Genomic DNA, 16302 nt, shown 5'->3' with positions numbered 1-16302 from the left:
TCCAATGTACGATTTGTGTGTGCGTGTGTGTGTGTGTGTGTGTGTGTGTTTTAATAAATACCAATTTACTCTTTATAAACACCAATTGTATATGTTTTTACCCTGCAGAATTCAATTTCTGACTGGAACTTTTTAACATGTATTAGATAATATTTCTAACAATAAGTCATTATTAGGTCTTTAAAGGTTAAGTGGGTAGATCTGATATTAAACCGAAGGTTTTTTTGTTACTCTTAGCCCATCCATGAGTACAAAGCAATGGTTCAAATAGACTTTACATTAGCAAGTGTTGTCATGACATCACTTTCAGAAACACCACATTGCCCAATAAACAAACAAGGACTGGCTCATAATGATTTAGAAGGACATTCTCAGGTGCAGAGTCACTGCCCTTTTCCTTTGTAATAAATTTTTATGATTGCCAACTTACCCTGCCAAGGGTCTACCTTGCCTCGTGCCCCAGGTCTGCTGGGATAGGCTTGAAGCCCCCTGCGACCCTGAACACAGGATAAAGTGGTATAGACGATGAGTGAGACATGTTAGGAGGGGCTGGAGTTAAAGGGACTGATGGAGCTTCTGTAACATAAATCACACATTTTTACAGTGTTGAGGTGAATGTAGCACATCTGAGTGCTCTAGCTTTAAGTAAAAATTCTCTAAAACAAAGGAACTATGTTTTCTTGCTTGTTTTATTTATAAAATGTAAGTTTAACGACGGCATGGCGGTGTAGTGGTTAGCACTGTCGCCTTGCACCTCCAGGGTCCGGGTTCGATTCCCGGCCAGGCTTGTTTCCCCTCTCTGTGTGCATGGAGTTTGCATGTTTTTCCTGGGCTTGGTGGGTTTCCTCTGGTTTTCTCCCACAGTCCAAAGATATGCAGGTTAGGCTAATTGCCATTCCCAAATTGCCCACAGTGTGTGTATGTGTTTGTGCCCTGCGATGGATTGGCACCCTGTCCAGGGTGTACTCTGCCTTGTGCCCTAAGCCTCCTGGGATAGGCTCCAGGACCCTAAATACAGGATAAAGTGGTATAGAAGATGAGAGAGTGTAAGTTTAACTTTGACCGTCAAATATGCTTAGTTTCATTTATGGGGACATTTTATGTGTGGTACAAAATACAAATCAACAAATAAACAATTAACCATATAAATAAATAATTAACAAATATTTTTTTTTTGGTTACTATTTTGCTTCTTTTGAATTTTGCTAAACACCATTTTTTGGCATGTGTTTAAAACCTGTTATATTTAGCTACATGTATGAATTGATTAACATTCAGGAAATACTTAATATGTACTTGATAACTTCACGATTGTTAAAAATTCCTTTCACTAGAATATGGCCATGACATCAGGGAAGAAAAACTTCACAGATGTCATAATCTGGTCATTCTGTACATTCAGGTCGTCAACTGACTTCATTTTATTGCCACATAACGTTGCTGAGTCTAGACCTGAGCAACTGAAGCAACCCCAGATCATAACACTGCCTCCAGAGGCTTGAACAGTGGCCACTATGCATCATGTGTGCATCACTTCATGTGCTTCCCTTTTCACCCTGTCGCACCCATCACTCTGGAATAGGGTCAGTCTGACCTCATCAGACCACATGACCTTTTTCCATTGCTCCGAAGTCCTTTCTCTATGCTCCCTGGCAAACTGAAGCCTTATTTCTGGTGAGTCTCACTAACAAGCAGTTTTCATCACATTTCGGGTGTGTATAGAAATGCTCTTACGTTCACTATTAAACATAGCTTTGATTTCTGCTGGACATTTTTTCCCAACTTCATCAAGAATGTTCAATCAACAATCTTCCATTGGACTCAATCATGATTATCTTTCTAATGACGTTTCTTCTGTGTGTGTCAGACAGTTCTTAAGACAGATCCAGTAGTTTTAGCCACAATCTCCTCAGTTGTTGTCTTGCTTCATGGCCAGCCAGTGTATTTGCAATATGCCACTTTAATTAACAAGACTGATCAGGTCTGAAAAAAATATAAAATTTCATAACTGAAAAACATAAAATAGAAACAAATTAAAAATACATTTGTGGACGGTGTGAAATCAGAATCCCAAGATGGCACACACATTTTTCAGCGATATAACAGTGATGTAAAATTATATTGAACAATGTAGAAGGAAACTTGGGCATTCATCAAAAATACAGTACTTCAATGCCAGTTTTGTATGATCTAGTAGCATGCGCTTTAGGACTTTTTTAAACAGGCAAATCAAACTGGATTTTTAATCAATTTTTGATTTATCACATTATTATGCTAGTGATAAAGTTTTTGATATTTTTTTTCATTTGAATAATCAGTATTTAAGTTGGATTACTTTAGTTAGTACAGTTAAACCTTGAATAGTGAGCATAAATCGTTCCTGAAGCGTGCTTGTATATCAAATCACTTGTATATCAGAGCGAATTTCATTATAAGAAATAATGGAAATGCAGATGATTCGTTCCAAAGCAGTTTTATTCATATAAAAATAATTTATACAAAATATAAAGTAAAAATAAAACAAATTAACCTGCACTTTATCGTTGAAAAAAATCTCGACAGACCAGTGTTTCCGTTAGTGTGTGTGTTTGTGCATGTGTGTGTATGTTTGTATGTGTGTGTGAAGCTGAAGTAAGAAGAAAGAGGAGAGGAGAAGGGGAAAGTCTACTGTGTATGACAACATTCTTACACACATAAAAAAAACACTAAAGAAAACAGTGCTCTGTTGGGAAACTTCTTAAACAAGGAACCTCCCTAATCACACTCGTGCTCACACACACACACTAACAGAATCACTGCTCACTGACAGACAGAGACTCTGGAAACCGGTTCTTTAACAAGGAACCTTTCTAATGACACTTGCTTTTTCTTTACGTGCACATACACACACACACACACACGGTCACACGGTCACAATGTTATAATAAACAGTACACAGGCACAGATGTACTTTTGTCATTTTGTGTTATTAATATTAGTTGCAATGTCTACAAAAAGTTTACAAAAACAACCATAGAGTTGTTTACCTAGCTATAGCTTTGATGGGTGCTGCTTATTGGAAAATTGATCATTAGATCTTGATTATTTGACTATTCAGGTCATGATCTGAAAACAAGTGTTCCAAGTGATCAGTAAAATCTTTTTCATGCCAGCTCAGACACTTAGACTAAACAGCCAGTAGCTTAATTTGAGTCTCATGGTGATTCAGTATGCGGTGTGTTGGCATGGCGTAAGATCAAAGCCACAAGCGTGAGACTGGGTTATGCTGTACATGGGAGGTAACACACCGTCTTACTCACCTCTCAAAGCTGGGAAAGCCTGAGACCATACAAATGCTTTAAATACAAATGCTTTAAAAGTTTGCTTACATATGTAATTCAAGTAGGAACACACAGCTGTATATAAATCGCAGTCTCCATTAATAGTAGATCAAAAGGTTAAAAATAATATGAGGGCTGATGTGCTTCTGCTTCTTACCTGCAAAAATAACAACAGGACCACTGCACATGTTGGTGGCCAACTCTTAAAATCTAATTTTATGCCAAATCAATCCTGTGGAAAAAGTATGATGGTTTGATCATGGAGTAAGCCTTTAATCTCATCAAACCACAGACACCTGGAGACGAGTTCAAAGCTGCTCCTTCTGCTCAGAGGTTGTGACTGGGTCATCATTAAATTTTACAGGATTTCTACAGGTCAGTGCTGCACTACACAGTGGTCTGAGAACACACTAAAGTAATTTGTAAATCCACAAGACAGAGAGCTTTCATATTAAGATGTTTTCCAAGCAGAAGTCCACCAAATACCAAGTAATTAAACATCTCACAGGTTCTAGATTGTCAGACAAAAATATTGAAGAGAAATTTGGAATTTTGGAGTATCAAGGCCCCCCCCCCTTACAACAGAATCTAAGTGGAACCCCTTTTTACATGAATGTTTTGTTAACTGAAAGTTATTCAAGAGTTCTTTAGGGGTTCATATGTTTCTTACTGCAAGGGAAACATTTTGTTGTTGAGTTTAAGAGAGAATGTTTATTGGATGGCTGAAGAATCCTCAATACTATACTACTTAATAGAGGATTTTTTTAAAATTATTTTATAAAAGTGATGCCATTAGTTAACTCTTAAAGATTCTGCATATGATCCTGAAACATAGTGTTTCATATCATAGCATGTTAGAGTCCTTTTGTACCCCAAATCTACACCAAATACATAAGATGGTAAACTCCTGAAACATATTTGTAACAATTTTTTTTTTGGTGTATTTGTTTTATTGTAGCATAAAGCATAGCATAAATTCCCATATGAAATCTCTGTGTTTTTTTTTTTTTTACAATTCAAAGTCTTTGGACCCATGGATTTGTTAATATTATTGATTTATTATTATGATTCTTCTGCTTCTTCCTCTCATTATTATTATTATTATTATTATTATTATTACAAAACAAACACAGAACACTGATTAACAATTAATAAAATTATTAATAAATTTAACTGTATACAATTTATTAAATTCTCACTGTTAGATCTTTCTAAATTAGTGCTTTCTATAGGATAACTCATATCTGTATCCATTAACAGTAAAACAGAAATATGTAGTGTTTAAATAAGGTAGTAAAGTCGAACAATTATTATTTTATAAAAAAATAATAATAAAGATTTATCCAGTCACTTACACTTACTCCATAGATAGATTTTTTTAGATGTATCATTTAAAATCAGAATATTTCCACATGAATTGCTAGAATTGTTCCTGTTCTGTTAACACTTGTAATGTTACACATATGTGTCAGTATATGAATTATTTGCAGCATTCACAGGAAAAAACAATGTGGGGAAAAAAGCTCATTTTTGCCCCCTTGTGCCTAAACGTGTCCAACTTCGTTATTTATGAAATACCTGTAGCACTTGAAAAGTTTTAGAGAAAGGTGAGAGAAGATATTATACTCACAATTCATTGGTTAATTGTGACTTCATCCAAAGAAAAATATGTTAGGTATTTTTGAGGATTATTAAGTATTATAAACTTTTTTTCTTTTTATTAGGGCCTTTTTATTACATTTCATTTTTACATGAAAGTTTTTAAAAGAAAAACTTGTCTAATCCTAGTTCATAAGAAACTGATTTTGTTGTTTATTTACGGAAAAGACATTATAAAGTTATTTTAAATACATACTAAGCATATTAATAAAAATATATATAATATCATTTATATCTGTAAGTAGAGGAATCCTTTTTATAATTTACCTGATAAAAATTTTGCAGTTCTGTAGATAATAATTAATATGCATTTTGTTCTTCTTCACAAAGTGTTTGTGTGTAACGTCGCGGGTATTGCGACAGGCAAACCCACAGACAACTACTCCACAGGTTTCCAGTCAGGCAGGCCCACGGCCACCCTCAGGTGCAGTTGCTAGGCAACGCCGCCATGATGGCAATTAGGGGAATGCATGACACCTGGATCCATGCCTATAAAGACCCCCAACACAAAACATTAGGCGTGCGGACATTTAGGAAGCACCAGGGTGTGGAGCGTTGCTCCGGTATAGGAAAAGAGAAAAGAAAACTGAAAAGAGAAAATAAAAGAGAAAAAGAAAAGAAAGAGAAAAGAAAACTGAAAAGAAAAGAAAAAGAGAAAAGAAAACTGAAAAGAAAAGAAAAAGAGAAAAGAAAACTGAAAAGAAAAGAAAAAGAGAAAAGAAAACTGAAAAGAGAAAAGAAAAGAGAAAAAGAAAAAGAGAAAAGAAAAAAAAGAGAAAAGAAAAGAAAAAGAGAAAATAAGAGAGAAAAAAAAGAAAGAAAAGAGAAAAAGAAAAGAAAAAGAAAAGAAAACTGTAAAGAAAAGAAAAAGAGAAAAGAAAACTGAAAAGAGAAAAGAAAGAACTGAAGGTAAATAAGAAGTAACCCTGTCTGGAGGGGACAGGGGATTCAGTTATACACTTAGGTTTGCTCTTTGTTTTAATTAATAATCCCACGTTATCTCCGAACGGGAGAAGCCTCCTGTCAGTGTGCACAATCACTCCCCACCGCTCACATACACAACTTTCCCTCCGAAGCCCTGCATCAGGGCTCTATAGAAAGGAAAGCCGGGCGCGCTAGCGCAACGCGCTATCCCGCCACATCATAACATTGTGATTACATTGTAACTTAATAAGTTTATATATGTTGCTTGTTTAGAATGGTTATGTTTTGAATTAATGTAATTAGAAACACAACAATCAACAATAACAGTCTCTGAAATCATTTATTAAATTTACCAAAGGCTTACAGTTCACCAGGGTTTCTTACACTTTAAAAAAAAAATAAAATTTGGTCTCATCGTAAAGGACAGAATATAAAACATTTGCATATTTTTTTAAATCACATTAATAGAAAAGAATGAATTAAGGCAAATTAAAAGGCACTGTGGTAGGTTTTAGACATAAAGGACCAGATGACTAGCTCATTAACACAATGGCATAATTAAAAGTGTGTGTGTGTGTGTGTGTGTGTGTGTGAGAGAGAGAGAGATAAAAGAGAGAGAAATCATTTATGCCCTGAAAACAAAGAATAAATCAAGTATAAATAAGTATAATAATAACTGTTTTAAAGAGCTGCTGTATAATGAAAGGAATTGCAGCATGACTTATTGACCTATAAAAGGTCAAACATACATATAAATTGCAAAAAGTATTCATTTTAAGTATTCCAGTTAACAATATTGCAACAACAACAAAAATAAAACAAAACAAATGCTATATAAAATAATTTGGCTAGTTCCATTTGCAAAATTTTTTCAAATAATAATAATAATAATAAAAAAGGTTAAGAAATTAGCCCTATTATCCTTTCATGACCGTGTTCTTTTTTCAGGGTGATGTCTAGACAGCCCACACCTTGTAACTTGATCGTATTTCTCTTCTGTTTTTTTTTATACAATGCTACAGTTTATTATTTGATATTATTACAAATAATCGTTATAAAAAGTGATCATTTAAATTACTTTTTCATAACCACCGCTTTTTTGATGTCTATATTTAAAATATTAATTAAGATATGATAACATGGTGCTTTATACAATATATTATATTATGTCTAAATATAATATTTTCAGGGCGGAAAAAAGAATTCAGAAAAACATTATGACAATGCAGTATCCCACATTTATCTTCTTAAGCCTGCTATAATTCTCTCTTTATATCCGTACTGTTGGACATTAAATGGTGCAGTAGGCATAAGATTGTATTCATGTACACAGCTGTAGATCTCAGTAATTCTACTCTCTTATAAATAATCTCAGTATTTCACTATGTAGTCATTTGCAACAACTCATAACGTTCAATGTTTTTAAAAAGATTCCTCTAAAACAGCTTTTACCTGGTTAAGGGGTTTAAAAGGTCTAAAGTGGACCAACTTCAGTTGCATAGCAGGAAAAAGCTAGAAACTTAAGGAAACTAAATATATATATAAAGAACATTTAATTTTGTCCCAATAGGGCTGCTAAGACAGAAATAAAATGGTGGAATATAAAACCCCTAAACAATAAAAACAGCATTTTTTTCTCCAGCTGTTAAAAAATAACTAAACATTTTGAAAAATATCACATTAGAAGCATCAGCAATAAAATAATGTGCTTTGTAAAAATCTACTCAGACAAAGAGATGATGAAGATAAAATCAAATAATAATAATAATAATAATAATAATAATAATAATAAGGACAGCTTCACTGTTTATGGCTTTTTTCAAATTCCATTCCATCATTATAATATTTTCTAAGAGTCTAAGCAGATCCTGAGGAATGAGTGGATTTAAACTTCAGCATCTTCGTCTTCATCTTCATAACATCGGTTCCTTTTGATCATATCCTCCATGCTAAGGGATTCTTCTGCTTCTTCTTCATCCCAGAAACCAACATCTTGAGATGTCCTGTTGGCATTTTCCTCCTCAGCTAGTTGAGGTGATGTTTGCTTAAGTTTAAGGGGTTTGTTTGGTTTCTCCTCAGCCCCCATCTGGTCATCAGGATCCTCAGTTTTGGTTGATTGTGACCGTTTCAGGATAGATTGTGGCATTTTGGGTTTCTCGTCTTGTTTTAAAGGAACCTCTACTTCATTGCTATGTAAAGCCTTGTATTCGGACTCTGAGGGTTTTCTTGGTTTTGTGCTCTCCTCATCATTCTCCTTCTGGACAATCTGTATCTTGGAAGTGGAACGGAGCTCCAGAGATCCACGCCTCCCCAAAGAGGTCTTGGCGGGGAGGTCCTGACTGGTGGACTCCAGGCTTGGTGCCACAGAAAAAGGTCGACTTCGCTCTTTGAGAGATGCACTGCGTCTCAGATTCCTCAACTCCACTCGCTCTGTGCTGTCCGCATTGGATTGAACCTCATCCCCTGGTGGCCATTTTAGCTTGAAGACTTTAACTGGGCTCCTTCCTCTTTCCAGAGCAGAACTGGAACCATCAGCATGTGGTGGCCAAGTGATCTTCAATCTTTTTGTCTCCACAGAAGCTGAAGATTTCTCTACTTCTTTAACTGGTGGTTGAGTTTTGGTTTCCAAAGACGTAGTAAGATCACTGACTTTGGCTATTGGGGTGTCCTCAACTGTGGAACTTTGTTCCAAGACTTTTTCTGAACAACGCGGCTTAACTCGGATGGGGTCAGGGGAAGCAGGTTTTGGCTTTTCAGCCTCTTCATTCTCCTCATAGTCACCTCGGGCTGTCCATAGTTCCTTATGAGGCCTGTGTCCAAAGCCCTCATCATAGTTACCTTTGGACTTAAAGAGCTGGTTGAAATGAGGTTTGCAGTAGATGCTACCATGCAGGCAGGCAAAGTTGGCCAAGCTAAAAGAATATTTAAAGAATTTTCTTCAAATACTAGTTGTTAATATACAATAAAATAAGTGATCTAAGAATGCACAATCCTCTGAATTATTTCAAGCATCAGAATAATTTAAATTTAACTACTACCTCAACTGACTTTATAAGTGTCTTATGTTAGCAAGCACATAAATAAGCTAATCATACTCATATAATACTCCAGTGAAATATAATTCATGCTAACACTATTAATATCATCATTCCAGTTCAGTCCAAACATTACAGACTTACCTAAGTTTGGTGTTGCAGTGAGCGCAGCGGAAACAAGCATTATGAAAGGTCTGCTGATTGGCCACCAGTTTCTCCAGTGGGTAAACAGTCTTTTGGCAAGCAACACAAGTCTCTCGCACACTACCACGAAACTTTTGCCCCTAAAAATAAAAATAAAACAACAATTATTATAAAGTTATAACAGGAATAAAGCAACAGAACAATTATGCAAACTAATGAATAATGTCCAGCATCATAGTTTTTACTGTTAGCTAGCTAATCAAAAATGTTCTAATCAAAAATGATCTATTCAACAATACATTATTCAACAAAAAAGGCAGTCAGATGTGTCCTGGGCAGGAAGAGAAAATAGAAATTTTAATGAGTTTGCAATAAACTAGTTAAAAAAATCAAATATATTTAATATTAATTTATATAACACTAATCAGATATAGAGTGAAGACTACACATCTGATTCCTATAAATTTCTGAAATTGATATAAAGTCACAGAACATAAAAATTCAATTTAAAACTTTAATTATTTAAGGTTACGATATTTCTGCAAAATCATACTCATTCTCAATATTCAAAGTATATTATTAATTTGCAGACAATGCCTAAATATAAACATGTAACTATACACCCCTCTGGTTATACACCATAGAATGGCATCCTAAACTAGTTATACAAGCCAATAGCGCATCCAAATCAGATGGACAAGAAGGAGACAAATGTGATGTGTTAGAGGTGGACGAGGATCTAGAAGGCAGAATAACCCGCAAGGTTAAAGAAGCTGAGAGTTCATTCCAGGACGCGTATATCAAGATAAAGGAAGAAGCGCTAACGTTACTATCCATGGATCCCGATCAGGCAGTTTCACCAAGCTTTATCACTGAGAAAGCACATGTTACTGGGCAACAGGTGGAGTCGTCAGCCTTAACGCAAGTTGATGTAACAAGTGCGGTGGAGCCATGTGAAGTTGCGAATGAGTCTAAAGGTGAATCTCCAGCTCAATGAAAATTGAGATGAATACAATTTCACAAAAGCCTGAATGTAATTACATTAAGGATGACATTTATGAAGGATGTCTGAAATTGAACCTCTTTTAAAGATGTTTTAAAGCCATTTTCATAGATGTGTGTTGAGAAACTAAATATATCCAACTATACACACAAAACGTGTGTTTGTGTGTGCATTATACAGCAAAAAAACAGATAAAAGTATAAAATATTCTGCACATGACCTTATTATAGTCAAAGTAACTTGTTACTTTGTTTAACTTACTTTAAGTTAAACATATCCAGTGTTTGTGAATAAGTGAGATCATATTCAATGAAAACAAGAACTTTACAGGCTAACCCCTAAAACCCAGAGCATTCATAGAGATTTTTTGCATTACAATGCTTTAATACATAAAGTATATAAAGGCTAAATATACGTCAACATTTTGGGAGTTACAAGTCATTCCTGACTTGGATGCCTGGGATGCGTGTGGTGACTGGGGATGGTTCCACTTTTCCACGAAGACAGTCCTGTCCTCGACTGATGAAAGCTGTTCTCTGTGGACCTGTGACTTCGGTCGCTCAATAGTTCAGGACTGGAGTTTCCTACAGTCTACCTGAGCTTCCAGGAACAGATCAATCCCTGCTATCCGTTTTCACCCAGATGAGGATGGGTTCCCTGTTGAGTCTGGTTCCTCTCAACGTTTCTTCCTATTACCATCTCAGGGAGTTTTTCCTTGCCACTGTCGCCGTCGTCCTCGGCTTGCTCATCAGGGACAGTCTTATCATTTTGATTCATACACATTCACATTTCATGCAGACTTAAATAATTCTTTTGATTGTGTAAAGCTGCTTTGCGACAATGTCAATTGTTAAAAGCGCTATACAAATAAAATTGAATTGAATTCCTATATTCATTTTATAGCTCATATTTATAGCTCACTCACCCGGACAAATTTGGGGGCGTTGGTGGTTTCTGGCTCAGATGTTGAGGTGCCCATAATTCCTGTATCAGCTAAGACACCTTCAACAAAGAAAACAAAGAAAAGATTTCAAATCAATCTGTTTGAGTTTAAAATAAATAATTTTTGAATATTAAAAAGCAACTGAGGTGATTCACTAAAATGCACTTTTTGACTGAACCTTTAACATCTAAAAGAGCAATTAATATGTAAAAGGTATTTTTGCATGACTCACCATTGGGTGAAGTGTTTGTCAACTCTAAAGCTGAGTTCTGTGGAGAAAATAAATAAATAGAAACTAAACTAAGTAAACATATAAAGTAAGACTTTAATCTTTGTGGTAAGTCCCAAAGAAAATTTTATGTTTTTCTTTTTGCCTTCTGGTGTTTTGAATAAAGTTCATTTCTTGTTATTGCAGTTTATTAATAACATCCTGGATAACATTATAATATAATATACTCAGTTAATTTTAAATATACTTAGTTGTTTTCTGAATATTTGTAAAATTTCATTTTAATTGATAGTGTTTACATATTCCTATACTGTATTACTATGAAAATATTATGTGCAATGTTTAATTTAAAAATTCATAACTAATAAATGTATATATTATTTTTATAATAAATGTATTATTTATTTTTACTGTGAGTAAAGTTAAGTAATTATTCATAAATGTAATATTTTACATCAGTAGTTACTCAGCAATGATTTGTTCCATACCTCTTTCTCAGACTGTTCTCCATCACATGGAGACGTATTTTCATTCAGATCCACTGCTGAACTTTTGATCTCGATCTCAGCCGGGGTTGACTGTAAATATTAGCAATTTATTAATCAATAAATTTTAATTGATAATAATATTTGTCAATAATATAATAAATATAATATAATATAGTGGAACCTTGAATTGCAAGAAAACTGGTCTGCGAGTATTTTGCAAGATGTAGCAAAATTTTGTAATAGATTGTAACTCGATAAAAGTTTGATAACTTGATAAAAGATTCAAGTGAGGTCTTGAAATACAAGAAGCACGCATGCACTGTCTGTTGGGTGTCACGTGATACCAACTGAGCCAGTGGTTTTTCTCTCTCAGCAGGATTGTGGGTAATCATCTCGCATGCTCAGTCATAGTGTGTGTGCGTCAGTCATATAGGCAACAACTGTGCATGTGTGTACTGTTTACTATTGTAACTAAATATGGTAACTAAACAGTTATAATGTTTTATTTCGTGCCCAAGTGTAGTGACTGCCCTTTAGTAACTGTAATGCAACAATGGCCTCCGTGAAGAAAATGGTTAAAAAGGGTGTAGCATTGCGGGAGATTAATCTGTTTAACAACAATGCAACATCACAATCCTTAAAAGAAGGCAAAAGCAGAGATTAGAGAGATACCTTGTTAAAAAGTTAGAAGCCAAGAAAGCAGTGATTCCGTGAGTCTGTGTGTTTGTGTGTGTGTGTGTGTGTGTGTGTGAAAGTCATCCCACACAGTAGCCTCCGTCCTCCTCAACTCTCTCGGCTCCAGTCACAATTCTTTTCAAAGGTTAAGTGTAAGTTCATTTGTTTTACTTTTACTTTGTATGTTGTATTAAATATTTTTGAGTAGTTTTGGGTTTTGGAATAAATTCTCCAAGTTTTAATTATTTCTTATGGGGAAATTCACTTTGATATATGAGTGTTTTGATATACAAGCATGCTTCAGAAACGAATTATGCTCGTAATTCAAGTTTTAACTGTAACTTTATTATTAAAAGTCAGAGGTGCATGACTAAATGTTCTTACTCTGATGCACAGGTCTTTAAATGAACCTGCATCAAACACTCTGGAGCTAGGCTGACTCCTTTAGCAATCTCTGCTGAACTAAATGTCTATCAGCTTTTACTCATTATTAACAATGTTAGTGTGACCTTCCCTTCATGAATATGATTAAACATTTTTTATCTTTTAAAAACTAACTACAGGAACAAATTCTCTTCTTCAATTGGTCATGCAGAATTTTCTTAAGGAAACAACTATTAAGTAACTTTTCCCACTATATAAGTGTTGTTGTTTTTTTCTCTCACCACAAGCTGAGGCCCCCGGGAGTCTTGCTTGGACACGGCAGCCTGATACTTCGCCATTCTGTTCCTCAGAGATTTGGATCGTTCCAGAGAGATCAAACCTGTGAGAGAATGTTTTAGAAACATGAACATATTCTACACAGTTTACACATGTGTTTCACCACTGCATCTGATCATTAATTTGTTTATTATCAACTATTTAATTTATGAACTAAAATTAAACAGTCTAACTGGACACTTTACAGAAGAATGGAGGTTTAATATATTCGAGATTACAAAATAGCACTAGAACAGGTAAAGCATGTTCATTAGTCTGTTATACATTTAAACCATTTTATACTACAGTGCAGTTAAATGTTTAAATTTGATTGGTTGGAAGGTGTGCATTAGTTTTGCACAGTTAGCTTTGGCTGTAACATGAACATTAAAATCAATGCACTTACTCTAATACGTTATGGTTTCTATAGTGACATCTTATACACAGGCAGACATCGGACTCTGATGTCTCATGCTGCATCAAAATTCTGTCTTGTTCAGTCATTTACTATAGCCATACCCCAGGGCCCACTACAGATTTACTGTATAGATACCATCAGCTTCAAAAGTTGATTTAGTAACTCCTAAAAGAACTGTTTAGCACATCTTTGTTTGTCATATTACTATAACTATACTTACATCTATATGGCAATTTAGACGTTACACAAGACATCAGGCAAACATACGACTAATGCCAAGAAAATCTGCAGGATTGTTTCAGTACCTCTGTCTACTGGTCGAACATCTGAGTCTTCTGAAGTACTGTTCATGCGCCGCACCTTAACAACAGTGACAAAAAAAAAAAAAAACATTTTTAAACCTTTAAAAATTAGTCCAAAATAAGATTACATTTTAAATTCTGAAATGTAATTAGAAATAAATCAGCTCTCAAGAACCAAGGTACACCTGAGCAACAAGACGATTTGGAAAAGAAATTATACCAAGCTAGAGTATGATTATATAATGTACTGTAGTTTACCATGTAAAAGTGCTAAAATATAAATTGTATTGTTTAAAATATAAATTCTATTGTTTAATTTTCCGAAATAGACAGCAAACTTGCAGTTAAAACCTTGATGCTCTGTTGAAATTTAAATAACTTAACAGTTTTAATCCAGGAATGTTTAACATTTTAAACACAGAAGAACAGATGCTATTAAACAGTATAGTATAATTTAATGTCACACCTGAATAACAAAAATATCCACCACAAGCCAGATGCTAATTATTAATAATTATCATTCACCAACAGACAAAAATTAAGCAGACGTACTATTCAAATCCAGAAAAGCTCAAATAATTTGAAACAATAATTTAAAGCACCTTTAAATTCAAAACAGTGAATCATATAATTAAATTTGATGCTGTACCTGAATAGTGATGAAAAAAATGCACACAAACAACACCTTAGACAAGAATCTTAACACCTTAGTCCTGAAAAATGTTCAATTCAAAATCTCTAGAAAACAGGGAAACTAAGAGAAAGCTCTTCTTAGCCATGAAATTAAGAGAAAGTTCTCCTTTGCCAGGAAACATACAGTACACACTCTGGTTATCTACTCAGCACTGTTAACATCACAAAGAGTGAATGAAATTCCAGAGTCTACAGTACACAGTCATCTTTTGTCTTTACACAAATTAGCATAACAATGAGAGTTCTTCACATGTGGAGACACACCTCTTCATTAACATCCAGCAGCATACCCTTTGTTAAATATTTTATTACAAAAGTGGATCAAGCTAAAGTGTACCAAACTGAAGAGAACCCACTTGCATTTCATAAATTATTGTTTTATGTAATGTTCAACCTGATGGTCCATAGCCATCTGGACCTGAGCATAACTCGGTGACTTGCAGCCAGGAAGATTTTCTCTTTTAGTTTGCTGCAGGATTTGTAAAAATGTTTTGTTTGTAGAACATTTGTCACAAAATTTATCATTAGAAGAACCTTCTATCATCTACTGTATCTACTGATTACTTACTTATTTCACAATATTCTTAAACCTGAAACTTTTACTGAAACAGATACTATACTATACAAATTCATGTGCACCATCACTTTAAAAAAAGAAATGTTGTGTCTACATTCACCTCATTTGCTATGATTATATTATTGCAATGTATTCTTGTACGGTGGAACCTTGGATTACAAGCATAATTCGTTCCGGAAGCAGGCTTGTATTCCAAAACACTCGTAAACCAAATTTAATTTTCCCATAAGAAATCATGAAAACTCAAATTATTCGTTTCACCCCCCCCCCCCCCCCCCTAAAAAATACATAAAAATAACCAATACGGAACATAAAGTAAAAATAAAACAAATTAACTGCATGCACTCTTACATACAGTAGCCTCGTGTTGTATTTCATTTTAGTTCTGTGTAATCTCATGTTGTTTCACATTGTATCATTTTACTGTGTTCTGTACTAGGTGTATACTGTATAGTTAAAATGACAATAAAAAAAATCTCTTTTTAAAAATGTGTTTTTTTTTTGGAGGACCAACTGGTTATAAAAGCATTTGACAGAAACCTATCCTTGTGAAGGACCCATACTGACATGTTTACCATACTTTAGTGCTATTCTACATCTATGTTTCTTTACTTCAGCAACCAGAAGTAAACCTTTTTTGTTGTTGTTGTAAAAACACTCTTTTGTGGGGACCAACTGGCTAAAATACAAAAGGCTAAATAAATCTTCACCTTTTTACCCATCTTTTTGATTTCGCAGTTCTTTGCATCACACCTTTTTTATTTTGCTGGTTTATATTAAAATTTATTTTTAATATAAAAAAAATCTTTTTTTCTATTCTCTTTTATTTATATATTTATATATTTATATATATATATATATATATATATATATATATATATATATATATATATATAAAACTTAGATACTTAAATTCAATTGTTAAGGAAGCAGTCATGCAAAATCATTGCTAAATCATGACAACTTACTAATCGAGTCCTTTCATTTGCTGCTACTTATACTCAAGCACTAACTTTTATTTTAAAGGCATTCAAAAAGTTCTTAAATATTTAATTTAAGAACTTTTTAAATGATAATGTTCTTAATAGCTACCAGTTATCCGTTGTACAAAGGCGAGGGGAAATAAAAGATAAAGTGGGAGACGTGGAGTCTGGCTCAGCAGCAGGAGCTGCAATTTCTCAGGGCCTTGAGTA

The 16302-nt window shown here is 34.2% G+C and overlaps 1 protein-coding gene across 4 annotated transcripts in view; it reads right to left on the bottom strand.

The window, feature by feature from the left end:
• Window positions 1-6224: 6224 nt before the first annotated feature.
• lima1b (LIM domain and actin binding 1b) overlaps window positions 6225-16302 on the bottom strand; it is a 32079-nt gene continuing 22001 nt past the window's right edge. For all 4 annotated transcript variants that reach the window (XM_053484115.1, XM_053484116.1, XM_053484117.1 and 1 more), the window contains 7 exons: window positions 13843-13897; window positions 13086-13183; window positions 11746-11835; window positions 11261-11297; window positions 11011-11087; window positions 9083-9222; window positions 6225-8815 (listed from right to left, as the gene is read on the bottom strand). In XM_053484115.1, coding sequence (XP_053340090.1) covers window positions 7789-8815; window positions 9083-9222; window positions 11011-11087; window positions 11261-11297; window positions 11746-11835; window positions 13086-13183; window positions 13843-13897 — 1524 coding nt within the window. In that variant the 3' untranslated portion in view covers window positions 6225-7788. The remainder of the gene's footprint in view (window positions 8816-9082; window positions 9223-11010; window positions 11088-11260; window positions 11298-11745; window positions 11836-13085; window positions 13184-13842; window positions 13898-16302) is intronic.

Source organism: Clarias gariepinus, chromosome 23, assembly GCF_024256425.1.
Source record: "Clarias gariepinus isolate MV-2021 ecotype Netherlands chromosome 23, CGAR_prim_01v2, whole genome shotgun sequence".
Classification (NCBI taxonomy): Eukaryota; Metazoa; Chordata; class Actinopteri; order Siluriformes; family Clariidae; genus Clarias; species Clarias gariepinus.
The sequence above is the reverse complement of the archived record's forward strand: the minus strand, read 5'-3'. Positions and strand labels throughout refer to the sequence as shown.